Source organism: Cebus imitator, unplaced genomic scaffold (genome assembly GCF_001604975.1).
Source record: "Cebus imitator isolate Cc_AM_T3 unplaced genomic scaffold, Cebus_imitator-1.0 Scaffold72, whole genome shotgun sequence".
In the NCBI taxonomy this organism is placed as follows: Eukaryota; Metazoa; Chordata; class Mammalia; order Primates; family Cebidae; genus Cebus; species Cebus imitator.
In genome coordinates this window covers 6,506,685-6,524,995 of record NW_016107387.1, presented here as the reverse complement: position 1 = coordinate 6,524,995, position 18,311 = coordinate 6,506,685, and the positions used below count along the sequence as shown (strand labels likewise).

The window sequence follows — 18,311 nt, the reverse complement described above, 5'->3', positions numbered from 1 at the left end:
TTGAGACAGAATCTTGCTCTGTGGCCCAGGCTGGAGTACAGTGGCTCGATCTAGCAATTCTCATGCCTCAGCCTCCTGAGTAGCTGGGAGTACAGGCATGTGCCACCAGCCCCAGCTAATTTTTTGTATTTTTGGTAGAGAGGGTTTCACCACATTGGCCAGGCTGGTCTTGAACTCCTGACCTCAGGTGATCCACTGGCCTTGGCCTCCCAAAGTGCTGGCATTATAGGTGTGAGCCACTGCACCTGGCCTTGCAGTGGGAATTTCTAATGGGGAATGGTTGATAGGGCTTCTGGAATTTTAGTTAGAATGAAAAACAGTGCTTCCTAAGGGGCTATGTGGGCAACCTCGGACATGGGGCTTGGGAGAGTTTTCAGACCTGGGAGAAATGTCGCAGGGTGGTTTGGAGGCAGGAGGCTGGTTGGCATAGGCTCAGATGGTTGGGTGGGGGAAGAAAAAAGGACATGGAATAAATGGGAATGACAACTGGGCAGCCAGAGAGCTACTTGAAAGGTAGCAGGGAGGCTGCGTGTGGTGGCTCATGCCTGAAATCCCAGCACTTTGGGAGGCCGAGGCAGGTGGATCGCCTGAGGTAGGGGGTTCAAGACCAGCCTGACTAACATGGAGAAACCCTGTCTGTACTAAAAATACAAAATTAGCCGGGCATGGTGGTGCCCGTGCCTGTAATCCCAGCTACTTGGGAAGCTGAGGCAGGAGAATCGCTTGAACCTGGGAGGCGGAGGTTGCGGTGAGCCGAGATCACGCCATTGCACTCAGTCTGGGCAAGAAGAGTAAAACTCCCTCTCATAAAACAAAAAAGGAAAAAAAAGTAGCAGGGAAAGTGGAGTTCTGAGGGTACCAGACCCCAGGGACCCCCGATTCCCACAGGGAATCAAAGCATTCAGCTTCCTGGTTCTCCCTCTTCCTCCAGTTGCCATCAGAAACTCAGGCACCAGCTCCCCCTAACCCCCGTGGCTGGTGGAGTGATGTTGGGGGGGGTGGACTGAGCAGCCTCAGGGGGCGGCAGCTGGTGAGTGGGGAGGAATCTGTGTGCTCAGCAAACAGCAGCCTCAGTGCCCGTGGCTGCCTCCTCCCTCATCAATCAGCCCCAGCCAAATGTCCTTGCATTCCCACCACCCCAAGGGGACTGGGGCTGGGCCAGGGTCCCCAGGGGAGCAAGATGGGGATGGGTGGGGGGATGTGGGGGTGGTGTTTGGCTTCCCTTCCCTTGGCCTCTGTTCTCTTCTCTCCTGGAAGCTCTCAGTTCTTCATGTCATGGAATGACTATCCTGGCCCCTACCATCGTGGGGGCATCAGCTACAAATCACCTGTGGGGGGCTATTGGGGGAGAAGGATGAGTCAGCCTGTAGAGGAATCTACTCTGGTTCTCACGGGACCAGCCCAGGGCACAGTCGGCAGGGAGGCTGCTAGCATAGAGGCTCTGTCCCCCCTGGCCTCTCTGTCTCTGATGGATGCTCCAGACAGCAGGCCAAGACCCTGACCCCTGGAATGTCCTCTCTTTTCACCTTCTCCTAGCCCCCAATCCTCATCCCCTGCTTCCAGCCAAGATCCAGAGGTCTGGCCCCCAGCTCACCCCAAATCTGCTGTTCCCCACTGGGGACTGGGGCCTCTAGACCTTAGCCTCTGGCTCTCTCTCACCCCCACCCCCGCCTCAGCTCTTGCTCCCCTCGGGGACCCAGGCGTCCTGCCCACTCCCTTCACCATGACAACCATTCTTTTGGAGTTGCTTAAGACTTTAATATCATTTCATTAAGTCAGCAAGTTCAGAGAGGGTTGGGGGCACAAAGAGACTAGGGGTGGGCAAAAGAGGGCCAAGGTAGGGGGGAGGCAAGGGAAGACCCCCCCACCCCCCTCTCCGTGGAGATGGCTCTGAGAAATCAAATATTGACAATGTGGGAACAGAACTTATTAAATCTGGGACAGGGGTGTGTGTGGGGAGCTGTGGGAATGGCCGGATGCCTGGGTTCGGAGGGTAATGAAGGTTCTGGGAGGAGGAAAAGGCCCGTGGCTGGGAGGTGCAGCAAGGCTGGGTCTTGAGGTTACAACTCTTCTGCCCTTTCCTTTGGGATGTACTTGGTCTTGCAACCCTAGCTGTTTCTCTGTCCCCTGAGAGCCCCTGGGGACAAGACCCCCATCATAGCTAGCTGTGGTTGCCCCGCCTTCATCCCTTCCCACTATCTCCGCCTCTGTTGATGAGCTTCAGCAGCGTTTAATCGGATTGAGCAGTAATTAGCAAAGCGAGATGTTTGATTACCTATTTAGCATAATGTGGGGGGCTGGGATCTGTAGGCACAGCCACAGTTGAGGAGGGGGGTGTAAGAAAATGGGGTCTGTGCAAAGTTCCTTTCCCCAAGGGACCAACGAACCTTCCCCATGGGGCTCCCCACCCCACTCCTCCAGCAAATTTTCACTGGTCTGGGACTTTTCCCTAGGGATTCTGGCCAATCACATCACCTCTGTCTGCCACCCATGGCCTATCTGGCTAGAGGAACACCTCCATGTTCCATTTTAGCTGTGCTTGCTGTGCAGCTGGTTTTGGGGTGGGCGGGACTCGTCTCTCCTTCCATTCCTGCTGTCAGCAACAGGAGTCTTGCTGGGCAGAAGGCCACAGATCAGAGTCCAGAAGCCCACCTTAAGAATCACTGGGGATCAGGGCGAAGGAAAGGGCTGACATTTCTGCGAATCAAGATAGAGTAGGTGGGTGAGGTCAGGGCTGGGTCACGGTGTGGCTAATCCACTTGGTCTTCAGGAGTGCCAGGGACTGCCATTCCTGGCAGTGCCAGACTGGCATAATGAGATCTGTTAGGTGTGAACGCCAAGCAGAAAAAGGGGGAACTGAGGTGCCAGCTTCTCCTCATCCAGTAAAGAAAATGTCATCAATTTCGCTCCTCATGGAAATGTAATCAGTGGGCTCGCTGCTGGCTTTGTCTTAATTAGGCACTATTGATGGAAACAGGGAGGGCGCCTTCCCATCCGCCGACTCGGCTTCCTCCCTGTATTTCCCAGGTCTCTCCAAAGCTCCTCCCGGCCCCAGGTACAGCGGTCTTTCAGGCGCCTTCTAGCAGCCCCGGCCCGCAGCGCCCCCTGGCACCCTCGGAGATCTGCCCCGGCCCTTACACGCCTCCCCACTACGCAGCCTTTGTTCCTATGGAGAGCGAAGCCCCTCCCAGACCCGGTCACCTTCCCCAGGGAGTCCCCGCCTCTTGTCCCCCCCAAAAACCAGCGACACTTTCGAAAGCCAATCCTCAGATTCCCAAGACTCCAGTTCCTGTCTTCCCTCCCTTTCCCCGCCCCGCTCCGCCCCGCAACCCTAGACCCCAATCCGAACTAAGAAGGGGGAAGGGGCAGGAGGGCAAGGGTGCTCCAGCCCCGGTTTTTCCCCCGGATCCAGATGCATCCACGGCTGCCTGGAAATCCTGGAGCGCTTTCTAGAACGTGAATACGCCTCGCCGGCGGGTCTGCCCGGCGCCATCTGCTGGACCCGTTCCGGCTGGGGCGCACGGACCTGGGCGCCGAGTCCGGCGCTTAGGTTCCCCCCGCCTTTTCAGTGTTCTGCGGAGCGGTAGCCTACTGTCTCCCGCCCCAGCCCTTCCAGCTCGGTCCTCACACCAGGCCCCCCACACCCTCCGGCCGGCCAGATGTGGCTACTTTCTCTTAGCCCCGGAGCTTTCAAGCCCCAGGTCCCTGCAAGGTAGACCTGCGCGGGGTGGGGCCGCGGAGCAGGTATCCAGGGCGCCTGCGCGGAGGAGGCGGGCTCTGCGGGGCAGCGCACTGGCCACTCGCCCCTCCCTGCCCTGGGTTGCCTTGGGAACGCGTGCAGACGCCGTTTCCAGAGGGCCGCTCCGGGCAACTTCTTAGCCAGAGTGGCCCGTCGGTCGGCTTAGGGAGGAGAGGGTCAGCGTGGCGAGGTGTGTGTTGGGACAGAGGGAAGGAGGGAAGGAGTGATGGGGAGAAGGGGCACTAGTGTCGAAGTAGGAAGGGACAGTTGTTGGGGAGAAGAAGGGGTAGCTGTGGAGGGAGGGGGAGGAGGAGGGGCAGTTGTGACAGTTGGGAGGAGAAGCGATTGTGGGGGGAAATTCGCCTGCTGGTAACCAGTTTAAGGAGACAGCCTGGCCCCTGCGGTATTTCCTAGTAATAGAGTGAGCCCCGGGTTAGCAGAGCAGCTCCTCCTGGGGCCTGCGGTGTGGGATCTCAGGGTGAACCCCACGGTGCCGGCGTCTCAGGCTCCAGTTTGAGGCAGGAAAGCGCAGCTTGATGCTTCCCTGGAGACTGATGGAGGAAGCCTCCTTGCTTTATTGATTTGTTGGCCTAACAGAACGTTTTTCTTTGGAGCAAAGTAGAAATCCTTCAAGTTTGAAATTCATAACCTGAGATCAATGCCTGTGGCAGCCTGTGGGGATGAGGAAGGAGAGCCACAGGTGGCGTTAGGCTGCAGCTGAATGAAAAGAGAGTGTTCAGCGTCTCAGACTTTGCCCTTGGGATTCTGAGCACCTGCCCGAGATGCCCGCTTCCTGCCATCTACCTTTCTGAGAGAGGCACCACTGTGGCCCTCCTCATGCCCCAATTCCTTTTTCCTCGTTACACAATTTGAAATTTATTATTGGGGGCCGGGGGCGGTGGCTCATACCTGTAATCCTAGCACTTTGGGAGGCCGAGGCAGGCAGATCATGAGGTCAGGAGTTCAAGAACAGCCTGGTCAGCATGGTGAAATCCTGTCTCTACTATTAATACAAAAAATTAGCTGGGCATGGTAGTACATTCCTGTAGTCCCAGCTACTCTGGAGGCTGAGGCAGGAGAATTGCTTGAACCCTGCAGGTGGAGATGGGAGTTGTCTACAAATTTGAGACAGAGTCTTGCTCTGTTGCCTAGACTGGAGTACAGTGGCAGATCTCTGCTCACTGCAACCTCTGCCTGCCGGGTTCATGCAATTCTCTTGCCTCCGCCTCATGAGTGGCTGGGAATACAGGTGACCACTACCACGCCCTGCTAATTTTTTGTTTTTTTGGTAGAAACGGAGTTTCACCATGTTGGTCAGGCGGGTCTCCAACTCCTGACCTCAGGTGATCCACCCACCTTGGCCTCCCAAAGTGCTGGGATTACAGGTGTGAGCCTGTTGGATGACTTTTGTCTTTGCTGCTTCCAATCTTCTCAGGGCATTTGGAGCCAAATAAATGATCCTGACCTATCAGCACAGAGTTTCTCAGCCAACTGTGCTAAGAGACCTCAGTACACACAGAGTTCCTACCTCTCAGGAATTCAAAGCCAAAGAGACGTGGCAAATGCCATTTTTCTTTGTTTACAGATGTTGCAGATTTTAGTGTGGTTAGGAGGAGCATTTTTCCATTTAACTTGGGAGGAAAAGAGATACGTAGGAAAATCGTCTTGGTTTGCTTGAATGATTGAAGAGTGACAAAGGGTGGGGGATGGGGCAAGAGTTCCCTTCTTTGGGGCTCTCTCACTTACCCATGGTCCTGGAGGGTAGAGTGATTGAAGGTTTGGGCAACCACACTTCAGTTGGATAGATCTTTTCCTGATTATCTTATGTTCTTATACCCCGGGGCAGAGATAGAGGTTCTAAATCCTTGTTAGTGGGGTGTCTCTTTGGCCATCATTTTTTTTTTTCCTGAGATAGAGTCTCACTCTGTCACCCAGGCTGGAGTACAGTGGTGCAATCTCAGCTCACTGCAGCCTCTGCCTCTCAGGTTGGAGCAGTTCTCCTGCCTCAGCCTCCCAAGTAGCTGGGATTACAGGCATGCACCACCACACCTGGCTAATTTTTTGTATTTTTAGTAGAGATGGGGTTTCACCATGTTGGCCAGGCTGGTCTCGAACTCCTGACCTCAGGTGATCACCCACCTCAGCCTCCCAAAGCGCTGGGATTATAGGCGTGAGCCACCACGCCCGGCGGGACCATCATCTTTAACTACCGTTTATTCCTAACGCCTTGAGGGACTGACTTTGATTTTTAGCCTAGTGCCCTGAAGACAGTAGGATATCCTAGGGAAAAACAGCAAGGTCTCCCAGGCCACTATGGAGTACAGGGCCCTTGTGGCTAACGGAGCAGGGTATGGGTACCACCAGAAAAGATGATCATTTTGAGTTTCAGTCAATTTATGAATTTAATAGGGACTACTTGTATCAGGGGGCTGGGCTGGGGGTGGGATTTGGTTGTGGATTCTCCACTCCTTTGTACCTGTAGGTTTTGCCTGCACAATGTCCAGCAAAGCTGAGAAGAAGCAGCGATCAAGTGGCCAAGGAAGCGTCCAGGCAAACCAGTCAGGGCCGGCTGAACAGGCTGCTGTGGCCACACAGGAGCAGGGGAACGCCCTGGCTGTCAGTGAGCGGGAGCCCCAGGCTGAGCTCTCCAAGGAGGAGCCTGGTGGGTACTTGCTGGGGCAGAGGATGCTTAGCAATGGAGGGTGGGGAAAGTCAGAGGGGCATGGAGGCATTTTAGGGCTGGGGAGCAGGCTCTGCTGCTTCTGGGCAGGAAACGGGGGCTAAGTGACGCCCCCAGCCGTGAGGTTCAGCAGCCCTGCCACTGGGTCCCTTTTTTGTGTGTCTTCCTCCTGGTCAGCCTCACACTTGTTCTTTCTGTCTTAAAATTTCCCGCAATATACCAGGAGTTCACCAGGCGGTCCTTTCTTTGGCCTCTTCCTCCTTATTTTGAGTGTTCCTGGTTGCTCCTACCCCACTGAAGAGGGTTTGATCTCTTCCTTTTTCCCATTTTCGCCCTGGGTGGCAAAACAAATAATGTTTTTCTCCCATTAAGCCCATCACCATGGAGACTCAGCCTGTTTTGCCACCCTTTGAATCCTAAGCCCGGCTGATGCTTTCTACCATCTGTTTAAGGCTCTTGTATCTCCGCCCTCATTTTGGCAGGGACTTGGTAGACTGCGGAGGTTCAGGTTCAGGACGACAGGAAAGAAGTCTAGATCGAGGGAAGAAAGAGTTGAAAGAGGCTACCTCAAATTTTGACCTGAGGGATTCCTTTCCTGTGGGTGAGCTGCAGCCAGTCAGGTTGGAAGGGTTTTGGTAGCTGTTGCTGTCGCTGGGCTCCCCCTGAGAGCACTGGCCAGTGTAGACAGGACTGTGAGCTAAGTGTAGACCTCCTTCTTCAGCTGGAACTCCTTTACACTGATAGTAGCTTGTTATGATGGAAAGAAATAGAATCCCCTTCTAATATTAAAGGTTGAGAGATTAAGCGTGGGCATGGGAGAAAAGTCCCTGGGACTTAAGAACTTGTCCTAAGTTTCAGGATCTTAGAAATGTACAAAATGTATCCTTCTGAGTTCTGAAGTGCTCAGGGGAAGGCAGTTAAAATGGGACTGCTGGGTACTTGGAGGAGCAGGGGAAGATGGGAGGGAAGGCAGTGAGGTTCGGTTTGGAGAATCCTCTGGGGAGGGAAGGGAAGGAGCTTTGAAATGAATGCATTGGCCTTTGAACAGTGAGGATTTCTGCCTTTCCCAGCTCTAAGCTTGCCTGCCTGCCTGCCTGCCTACCTGCCTTCCTTCCTTCCTTCCTTCTTTTCTTTTCCTTTCCTTTCCTTTCTTTTCCTTTTTTCTTTTCTTTTCTTTTCGTCTTGCTTTGTCACCCAGGCTGGAATGCAGTGGCATACAGGATCTCAGCTCACTGCAACCTCTGCCTCCTGGGCACAAGTGATGCTCGTGCCTCAGCCTCCCAAGTAGCTGGGATTACAGGCATGCATCATCATGCCTGAGTCATTTATTTATTTATTTTGTGACAGAGTCTCGCTCAGTTGCCCAGGCTGGAGTTAGTGGTGTGATATCAGTTCACTGCAACCTCCACCTCCTGGGTTCATGCAATTCTGCCTCAGCCTCCTGAGTAGCCGAGATTATAGGTTTCCACCACTGTGCCTGGCCTAATTTTGTTTTCTTAGTAGAGGTGGGGTTTCTCCACGTTGGCCAGGCTGGCTGGTCTTGAACTCCCAGACTCAAGCAATCCGCCTGCCCTGGCTTCCCAAAGTGCTGGGATTACCAGGCATGAGCTACACCCAGCTGTAAGCTTTCTTATTGTTTGATATGAAGCCTTTGATCTGCCCCTTAACCCAGGCCTAGAGGTTCAGAGAGGACTTGGGCTTCCAAGGCAACCCTGAAACTAACAGTATTAATCCCTGTAATCCTTGCAATTAGGAGGGACTGAGACCTATCCCACTGGATATAGTAGGGGGCCTAAGTTACTTTTTGGTGAAAGATGGTGGGTTTGAGAGCAAACACCCTTTTGAGGTCTGTATCAATATCATTTCCTTCCTTAAGCTCTCTTTAATTCCCATTAAAAGAAGACAAAAAAGAATCATAGTCAGATTCACAATCCCTTATTTGTAATTTTTTTTCTCTCTCTCTTTTTCTAGACAGAGTTTTGCTCTTTTTTCCCAGGCTGGAGTGCAATGGTGTGACCTTGGCTCACTGCAACCTCTGCCTCCCAGGTTCAAGCAATTCTCCAGCCTCAGCCTCTCGAATAGCTGGGATTATAGGCACACGCCACCATGCCCGGCTAATTTTTTTTTTTTTTTTTTTTTTTTGAGACAGAGTCTTGCTCTGTCACCCAACCTGGAGTGCAATAGCGAGATCTCAGTTCACTGCAACCTCCACCTCCTGGGCTCAAGTGATTCTCCTGCCTCAGCCTCCCCAGCAGCTGGGATTACAGGCGTCTGCCATCATGCCCAGCTAATTGTTGTTTTTTTAGTAGAGATGGGGTTTTATTATGTTGGCCAGGCTAGTCTCAAACTCCTGACCTCATGATCTGCCCACCTCAGCCTCCCAAAGTGCTGGGATTACAGGCGTGAGCCACCGCGCCCGGCCTTCTTTTTGAGAGAGTCTCAGTCAAATGATCCTTCCACCTCAGTCTCCAGAGTAGCTGGGACTAGAGGTTCACACTAACATGCCTGGCTAATTTATGTATTTTTTTGTACACATGGGGTTTTGTTATGTTGCCCAGGCTGGTCTGGAATTCCTGGGCTGAAGTGATCCACCTGCCTCAGCCTCTCAAAGTGCTGGGATCACAGGTGTGAGCCACTGCGCCTGGCCTGTAATTTTCAAAACCTCCAATGACTGAAAGGTTTTTTTTCCCCCTAAGTTTGGCATCTAAACTTATTTGGTGGTAAAACCTAACCTAAACTGACATGAAAGTATTTATAGTCTTTTTAAAACCACTTTAGTATAAATATTCATATGTTTCACTGCAGAAGTACTCATAATAGGAAAAGTCTGAGTAAGTGCTGTTTTGGAGCCCACTAGGAGGTAGTGGTCGGGGATTACATACCATACTATATTACTGTTCTAAGTTCCGAAATATACCTGACTCCAAGCATTTTGGATGAGGGATTGTAGAGCTATATTACAGGCAAAACAGAGAAGTGTAGAAAACAATGTAATAACACTCATGTACCTACCACCTAATGTGAGAATAAATCATGACAGTAACAAGCGAATCCCTCTTTTTTTTTTTTTGAAACAGAATCTAGCTCTGTCGCCAGGCTGCAGTGCAGTGGCTTGATCTAGGCTCATGGCAACCTCCTCCTCCCTGGTTCAAGCGATTCTCCTGCTTCAGCCTCTCGAGTAGCTGGGATTACAGGCATGCGCCACCACGCCCGGCTAATTTTTTTTTTTGTTGTTTTTTTAGTAGAGATGGGGTTTCATTATGTTGGCCAGGATGGTCTCAATCTCCTGACCTTGCGATCTGCCCATCTCGGCCTCCCAGAGTGCTGGGATTACAGGGGTGAACCACTGTGCCTAGCTGTGAATCCATCTTTTTGCCCCTCTCCAAATCCCCTTTTCCAGCAGTCACCACTACCCTGAGCTGTTTATCATTCTCAAGCGTTTTTTTTTTTTTTTTACTGCATGTGTCCATGAACATTATATATCATTATCCTAGAGGCATGGCAAATTGTAGACTTTATATCAATTGTATTATGAAAGACAAAACCAGTTTGCTCTTGACATTGTGTCAGTCTCCTTTCCGTGGCCTAGTTCTTTTTTTATTTTATTTTATTTTTCTCTTGTTCTGTTGCCCAGGCTGGAGTGCAGTGGCACGATCTCATCTCACTGCAACCTCTGTCTCCTGGGTTGAAGTCATTCTTGTGCTTCAGCCTCCAGAGTAGCTGGGATTACAGGCATGTGCCACCACACCTGGCTAATTTTTGTATTTTTAGAAGAGATGGGGTTTCACCATGTTGCCCAGGCTGGTCTCAAACTCCTGTCCTCAAGTGATCCACCTGCCTTGGCCTTGAGAAGTGCTGGGGTTACAGGCATGAGCCACCACACCTGGACTCCCCTGGCCTAGTTCTTGTCTGGAATCTGAATGCCAGCAGTTTTCCCAAGGGAGTTGGATCATCGCACCTACCACTAAGCTCCAGAATCGCCTATTCCATCTTTTCCTGTCTTCCTGCCTCACTCCCCTGTTAGTTTTCCTTTCTGGAAATCAGAGTGGAGTGCCCCGTTCCCTAAAGGCTTTTGGTTATATCTCATTTGCTCCTTCCTCTTTTCAGTCCCTTGGGGATGGGGAAACGACCAGTTTTGCCCCAATCTCCTGTGCGACCAGTAGTTCAGGAGGCAGAGAACAGAGCCCCCTGGGTTTTATGGGAGTCCGGAGTGGGTGTGCAGAATTGAGTGCCCAGCAGGCCAGTGGTTTGGAGAAGGGCTGATTCCTGAGGGCCTCAGCTTCTCCATGTGGGAAGAGGAGTGGGGGAAGATGGAGGGCCAGAAGCTGCATGCCTGGAATAACCTTAGTACTAACCGCCTTCATTCCCTCACCCCTACCATAGTCAGGTTTTTTTTTTCCTGTTTTGAGACAGAATCTTGCTCTGTCGCCCAGGCTCAAGTGCAGTGGTGTGATCTTGGCTCACTGCAACCTCACTTGAACTCGTCTCCTGGGTTCAAGCAATTCTCCTGCCTTAGCCTCCCAAGTAACTGGGATTACAGGCATGTACCACCATGCCAAGTTAATCTTTTGTGTTTTTAATAGAGACAGGGTCTCACCATGTTGACCAGGCTGGTCTCGAACTCCTGACCTCAGGTGATCCACCTGCCTCGGTCTCCCAAAGTGCTGGGATTATAGACATGAGCCACCACACCCAGCCCCAGTCAGCTTTTTACATTAAGTTGAGAGATAATTCACTGACTATAAAATTCACCCTTTTAAAGTCTACAATTCAGTGGTTTTTGGTATATTTGCAAAGCTGTGCAATGTTCCCACTATCTAATTTTAGAACATTTTTATCCCGCCAAAAGAAAGCCATTTGAAGCACCTTGAGAAATTGGCACCAGGTGACTTCTATATCTTTACTTCTAAGTTGCATCAGAGCCTCGGCTTTTAGCAGTCACTCCTGGCTCCCGCTTCCCCCCACGTCCCAGGAACTGCTTATCTATTTTCCATCTTTATAGATTTGCCTATGCTGGACGTTTCATCTAAGCGAAATCAGACCATGTATAGTCTCTTGTGACTGGTTTCTTCCACTTGGCATTGTGTTTTCAAGGTTCATCCGTGTTGCAGCATGAAGCGCACCGCCATGCCTTCTGATGGCTGAATAATATCCCGCTGCATGTATACATCACATTTTGTTTATCCATTCTTCTGTTAGAGGACACTGGGCTGTTGCCACCTTTTGCCTGTTGTGAATAATGCTGCTGCCAACACTGGAATGTAAATATCCCGTTGAGTCCTTGCTTTCAGGTCTCATGGATGTCTACCTAGAAGTGGAATTGCTCAGTGGCTTATGCCTGTAATCCCAGCACTTTGGGAGGTCGAGGCAGGCAGATCACAAGGTCAGGAGATGGAGACTATCCTGGCCAACACGGTGAAACCCATCTCTACTTAAAATATAAAAAATTAGCCAGACGTGGTGGCATGCACCTGTAGTCCCAGCTACTGGGGAGGCTGAGTCAGGAGAATCACTTGAACCCGAGAGGCAGAGGTTGCAGTGAGCCGAGATCACGCCATTGCACAGCCTGGGGAACTCCCTCCCCCCCCCAAAAAAAAAAAAAAAGGAGTGGAATTGCTGCATCATTGGGTGACTGCATTTAACTTTTTTTTTCTTTTCTTTTTTTCTTGAGACAGGGTCTCAGTCTGTCCCCCAGGCTCAAGGGCAGCGGCACTGTCGTGGCTCACTGCAACCTCTACCTCCTGGGTAGTGATTCTCCTGCCTCAGCCTCCCAGGTAGCTGGGATTACAGGTGTGTACCACCATGCCTGGCTAATTTTGTATTTTTAGTAGAGATGGGGTTTCACCATGTTGGCCATGCTGGTGTCAAACTCCTGGCCTCAGGTGATCCACCAGCCTCGGTCTCTCAAAGTGTTTGGATTATAGGCTTGAGCCACTGCGCCTGGCTGACTATGTTTAACTTTCCAAGGAATGCCTTCCTTTTTGTATCTTTATTCTTCCCAGAGCCACGGTTGGAGGGACCTCAAACACAGAGTGAAGAATCCGTGGAACCTGAGGCAGATGTGGTAGGCTTGGGTCTTCCCTGCGGCAAATCTTCCTCCTCAATAACTGGTGAATCAAAGGGTCAGTTGTGGATGGTGCATGAGGAATTCTCTCTTCTCCTACCTGTTCTCTGCTGTTAGCCTACCACTCACCACAAATTCAGTTCACTGAGTAAAATACAAAGTCAACTGTGCTTTCGGCAGGCGAGAGGAGGGCTTTAAGTAAGGAACAGGTCTCTCTTGTCTCTTGTCTCCCCAGCTTGGGTCAAACTGTGATGAGCTTCTTCATCATGTGGGTGAATACCTGAACAAGTTGAATGAGCTGGGAAGATATTGTCCTAATTGGATACTAATTTCTTTTCTTTTTTTTTTTTTGAGATGGAGTCTCACTCCATCGCCCAGGCTGGAGTGCAGTGGCACAATCTTGGCTCACTGCAACCTCTGCCTCCCAGGTTCAAGCAATTATTCTGTCTCAGTCTCCTGAATAGCTGGGACAATAGGGCACGCCACCACACCCGCTAATTTTTGTATTATTAGTAGACACAGGGTTTCACCATATTGGCCAGGCTAGTCTCAAACCCCTGACCTTGTGATTCGCCTGCCTCAGCCTCCCAAAGTGCTGGGATTACAGGCGGGAGCCACCATGCCCAGCCAATTGGATACTAATTTCTAAGACTTTCTCTTTCCAACTTTCCTTCAGTTCTTTCCTTTGGCTGAAGAATTCAGAGAAGCTGCTTCAGGCCCCTTGAGAAATGGCACTAAATGACCTCTGCTTCTTTATTTCCAAATTGCATCAAAGTTTACTCATGACCGTAGTTACCTGAGTGAGAAGAATAGAGTGATGACCTTGAAATTTTTCAAAAAGGGAGAGACAAGTAATAACTATCGAAGAAAAAAATTAGAAAGAACAGAAAAGTAAAACAGAGAAAATAAAACTCATAGCGTTACTGCCCAAACACATTTAATATTAATATTTTGATATGTCTGGCTGGGCACAGTGGCTCAAGCCTGTAATCCCAGCACTTTGGGAGGTTGAGGTGGGTGGATCACCTGAGGTCAAGATTTGAGACCAGCCTTGCCAACATGGTGAAACTCCCCCCTACTAAAAATACAAAAATTAGCAGAGTGTGGTGGCAGGAGCCTGTAATCCCAGCTACTTGGGAGGCTGAGGCAGGAGAATTGCTTGAACCTGGGAGGCGGAGGTTGCAGTGAGCTGAGATTGCGACATTGCACTTCAGCCTGGGCAATAAAAGCAAAACTCTGTCTCAAAAAATATATATATAATAATGATATTTTGATATATATTTTCTTTTTGGGCACAGGCTTGTAAGTTTGTTTTTATGTAATCCTAAGGGTATCATGTTACAGTTTTGTATTATGCTTTTTCACAAAATATTTTAATTTTATTATTATTATTATTTGAGACAGAGTCTTGGTCTGTCGTCCAGGCTGGAGTGCAGTGGCGTAGTTTTGGCTCACTGCAATCTCCGCCTCCCAGGCTCAGGTGACTCTCATGGCTCGGCCTCCTGAGTAGTTGGGACTACAGATTCCTGCCACCACACCTGGCTAATTTTTTTTTTTTTTTTTTTTAAAGACAGGGTCTTACTGTGTTGTCCAGACTGGTCTTGAACTTCTGGGCTCAAGTGATCCTCCTGCCTCGGCCTTCCAAAGTGCTGAGGTTACGGGCGTGAGCCATTGTGCCCAGGCACCCGGCTAATTTTTGTATTTTTAGTAGAGACAAGGTTTTGCCAGGTTGGCCAGACTGGTCTTGAACTCCTGGCTTCCCAGAGTGCTGAGATTACAGGTGTGAGCCTTAATGCCCAGCTGTTATTCTTCACGTTATGTACTTTTTGTAAATTTTTTTTTAAGAGAAAGGCTTTTTCTCTGTTGTCCAATTTGGAGTGCACTGAAACAATCATAGCTTACTGTAACCTTGAACTCTTGGGCTTAAGTGGTCTTTTTGCCTCAGCCTCCTGAGTAGCTAGGACTACAGGCATGTGCCACCATGCCTGGCTAATTTTTTAAAAAAATTGTTTTTGGTGGAGATTGTGGTTTTACTGTGTTGCCAAGGTTAGTCTTGAACTCCCAGGCTCAAGTCATCCTCCTGCTTTAGCCTCCAAAAGAGCTTGGATTATAGATGTGAGCCACAGGGCCACCACTTTTTGCAAACACCATTTTTCAAGACCAGATGGTGTTCTATGTTCTATGCAGGCACCATAGTTAAACCATGCCTCTTGGACATTTTGCCATTTCAAATTTTTGCTCTCTTAATACTTTCGTGAATATGATAAGTAAAACTAACACTCTTGAAATACTTAATATTTCCTTTAAATAGATTCCTGTATGTGGAGTTACTGAATCAAAGAATAAAGAACATTTCTATCACTTTTAATACATAACGCTTTCCAAATGCATTGTACTTTTTGCCCTCAGGCTAATAAGACACCTTTTCCAGGCCTGGGTATTACCTGTTTAGCAAGGATTTTTTTAAAAAATGATAGACAATAAATGATTTTCTTTTTTTTTTTTTTTTGAGACAGAGTCTTGCTCTGTCACCCAGGTTGGAGTGCAATGGCGCTATCTTGGCTCACTGCAACCTCTGCCTCCCAGGTTCAAGTGATTCTCCTGCCTCAGCCTCCCAAGTAGCTGGGATTATAGGCACATGTCACCATGCTGGGTTAATTTTTGTACTTTTAGTAGAGTTGGGGTTTCACCTTGTTGGCCAGGCTGGTCTGGAACTCCTCACCTCAGGTGACCCACCTGCCTCAGCTTCCCAAAGTGCTGGGATTACAGGCATGAGCCACCATGACTGGCCTTCTTTGTTATTTTTATTTGCATTCGATTTCAAGTGAAAATATTTTTTTTATATTTGCATTTAAGTAAATGACATCTCTTCATCTCCTTTTATCTATTTATTTATTGAGTTCCTAGTGTTTTTCTCATTAGTTCATCCTGTCTATATGTATTAGAGGAAAGATTTTCGATCACTATTAATTTTCCTTGACCTGGAAACTTTAAGAGAGATTCCTTCTTCCAGGAGGAAAGATGAAAAGACTTCACAAGTTCACTGAGCTGTATCTTCATATCTTCTGATTTCCTTTATTTATTTATTTTCGAGATGGAGTCTTGCTCTGCCACCCAGGCTGGAGTGCAGTGGCATGATCTCAGCTCACTGCAACCTCTGCCTCCCAGGTTCAAGCGATTCTCCCGCTTCAGCCTCCTGAGTAGCTGAGATTACAGGCAGCCATCCCCACGCCCAGCTGATTTTTGTAATTTTAGTAGAGACGGGGTTTCACCACGTTGGCCAGGCTGGTTTCAAACTCCTGACCTCAGGTGATCCTCCCACCTTGGCCTCCCAAAGTGCTGGGATTATAGGCATAAGCAACTGCGCCCAGCTAATTTGTGTGTGTGTGTGTGTGTGTGTGTGTGTATATATTTATTTTTGAGGCAGAGTCTCACTTTGTTGTCCATGCTGGAGTGCAGTGGGGTGATCTTGGCTCACTGAAATCTCTGCCTCCTAGGTTCAAGTGATTCTCCTGCTTCAGTCTCCCAAGTTGCTGAGATTATAGGCATGTGCCACTACGCCCGGCTAATACTTGTATTTTTTGTAGAGAAGGGGTTTTGCCATGTTGGCCAGGCTGGTCTCAAAGTCCTGACCTCAGGTAATCTATTTGCCTTGGCCTCCCAAAGTGCTGGGATTATAGACGTGAGCCACCACTCCTGGCCCTTTATTTAGTAGAGTTCTACAGATTAATTTTTTGCTAGCCACCATTTGCAATATATTTTCCTTCTAATCAATTTGTTCTTTGGTGTTTTTCTGTCTTTTCTCCTCCTCACTTTTTCCTTACTGCTGCACCAATTGACTTTACCCAGTATCTTACACTTCTTTCGGATGCCACGGTGAAGAAATTGCTCCTGGACCCTTCTCCCTTTTCCAGCTCATGGTCTCCCTGCTCCTAATTGCTTGATCTAGGCTACTATCCTACACATTCCCTTCATTCACTTTTACCTTTGAGATCCAGGGCTGACATTTTTAAAAACCACAGGCATAAAGATAATGTCTTGGGTTGGAAGGATAATATCCCAGTTTCCTTCTATGATCTGTTCTTCTTTTTTTTAATGGTTCAGTTTCTCCTCACCATTCTGAACCTGTCTGGCTTCTGTCATCTCCCATGTCCTCACCTGCGATTGTGGATGGGAGGAATGACTCATCCCAACAGTTGTAGTTACTTTGGCCCTCTGTCTGCTCTCCTTCTATAGAAGCCCCTCTTTCTCTCCCGAGCTGTGCTCACGGGACTGGTGGATGCCGTGTGGACACAGGAGCATGATGCCGTTCTGCAACACTTTGCCCAGGACCCTAAAGAATCCATCCTCACCATCTTCATTGACCCTTGTTTTGGGCTGAAGCTAGAGCTGGGCATGCCTGTACAGGTGCGTATCCTACATTCCCAGATCAGAGATGGTCCTACAGAGAGCTGAGGGCTCTTAGTTCCTTCGTCATCTTGTCATTTCCTGTGCCCACAGCCTGTTGAGCCCCACTGTGTCAGGCACCCTGCTTGGTGGCAAGGATAGGAAGAAGGATGAGGCAAGAATGCTGTCACGGTCTAGTGGGGAAGACAGACATAGAAGCCAATATTTACTCTAGTTTGTGATCATGGGCAAAGCTTTATAGGAGCTTTATGGGAGCAACTAATGGAGCCAGTCGAATTCTGGGAAGGCCTGATGGTGGAGGTGCAATTTGAGCTGGGATGAAGGGTAGGTAGGATTTCATCAAGACTACGTAAGAGCTATTCAGAGAAGGCCACTCTGTACAAAGAAAAGAGGAGTAGTGGGAAATGATACCGAAAGAGGCTTGGGGTCAGCTTGTGAAGGACCGTGTATGTTCTACTCGAGAATTTGGCTGCTATCCCAGAGAGTGTTGTTGAAGTCTTTTATAGTTTAGATAGATAACTATTTCAACAATGCAGAGAATACATTAGACAAGGGTAAACCTAGGGTAGGGAGACAGTTAAAAGACAGATGGCTAGTAAAATGCTGGTAGAATCTGGGTGGTGGTTGTACAGGTCATTACTGCAACATTCTTTGAACTTTTCTGTATATATCTTTGAACACTTTGAAAATAAATGTTGGAAAAGTTACAAGGCAGTTGCTTTGCTCTTATTGGCAGCATGTATACAAAAGTGGAAAGGATGAGGGTGATGGGCATGGCCTTGCACCGCAATGACACAGTTTGTGAAGCATTCTGTATTGAACGTGGGCAGAAGAGGCTTTGCCCCGTGCACTGGTAGTAATCAGCCACCAAACAGTGAAAAAAGATTTCATTCACAAAAGAAACTAAAGTTTGCTAAATATATTTGAATATAACTTTTAATATGAAAGTAGGAATTATATGAAGGAAAACCATTGTTGCAGGCCATGAAAAACGATTTGAAGAAATGATGAGCCACAACTTGTTTCTGAGTAGGAATCTTAATATCATAAAGATCATTTTATAGAAAAAAGTATCATTTTAATGCAACTCTAGTCATCCTGCCCAAATGCCACAGTTGATAATTCCTTGTGTAAAGAATTTTAAAATATAACTAGAAAAATTCATGAAAATAGCAAAGAGGGCTGGGCGCGGTGGCTCACGCCTGTAATCCCAGCACTTTGGGAGGCTGAGGTGGGTGGATCATGAGGTCAAGAGATTGAGACCATCCTGGCCAACATGGTGAAACCCCGTCTCTACTAAAAATACAAAAATTAACCCGGCGTGGTGGTACGTGCCTATAGTCTCAGCTACTCAGGAGGCTGAGGCAGGAGAATCACTTTAACCCAGGAGGCAGAGGTTGCAGTGAGCTGAGATCGCATCA

General features: G+C 48.9%; 1 protein-coding gene across 1 annotated transcript in view; it reads left to right on the top strand.

The window, feature by feature from the left end:
* Positions 1-3,830: 3,830 nt before the first annotated feature.
* The window catches only part of DNAH2 (dynein axonemal heavy chain 2), a 110,880-nt gene continuing 96,399 nt past the window's right edge, over positions 3,831-18,311 (top strand). The window contains exons 1-4 of the mRNA XM_017531365.2: positions 3,831-3,929; positions 6,222-6,401; positions 12,422-12,483; positions 16,720-16,890. Of these exons, the coding sequence (XP_017386854.1) occupies positions 6,236-6,401; positions 12,422-12,483; positions 16,720-16,890 (399 nt within the window). The 5' untranslated portion in view covers positions 3,831-3,929; positions 6,222-6,235. The remainder of the gene's footprint in view (positions 3,930-6,221; positions 6,402-12,421; positions 12,484-16,719; positions 16,891-18,311) is intronic.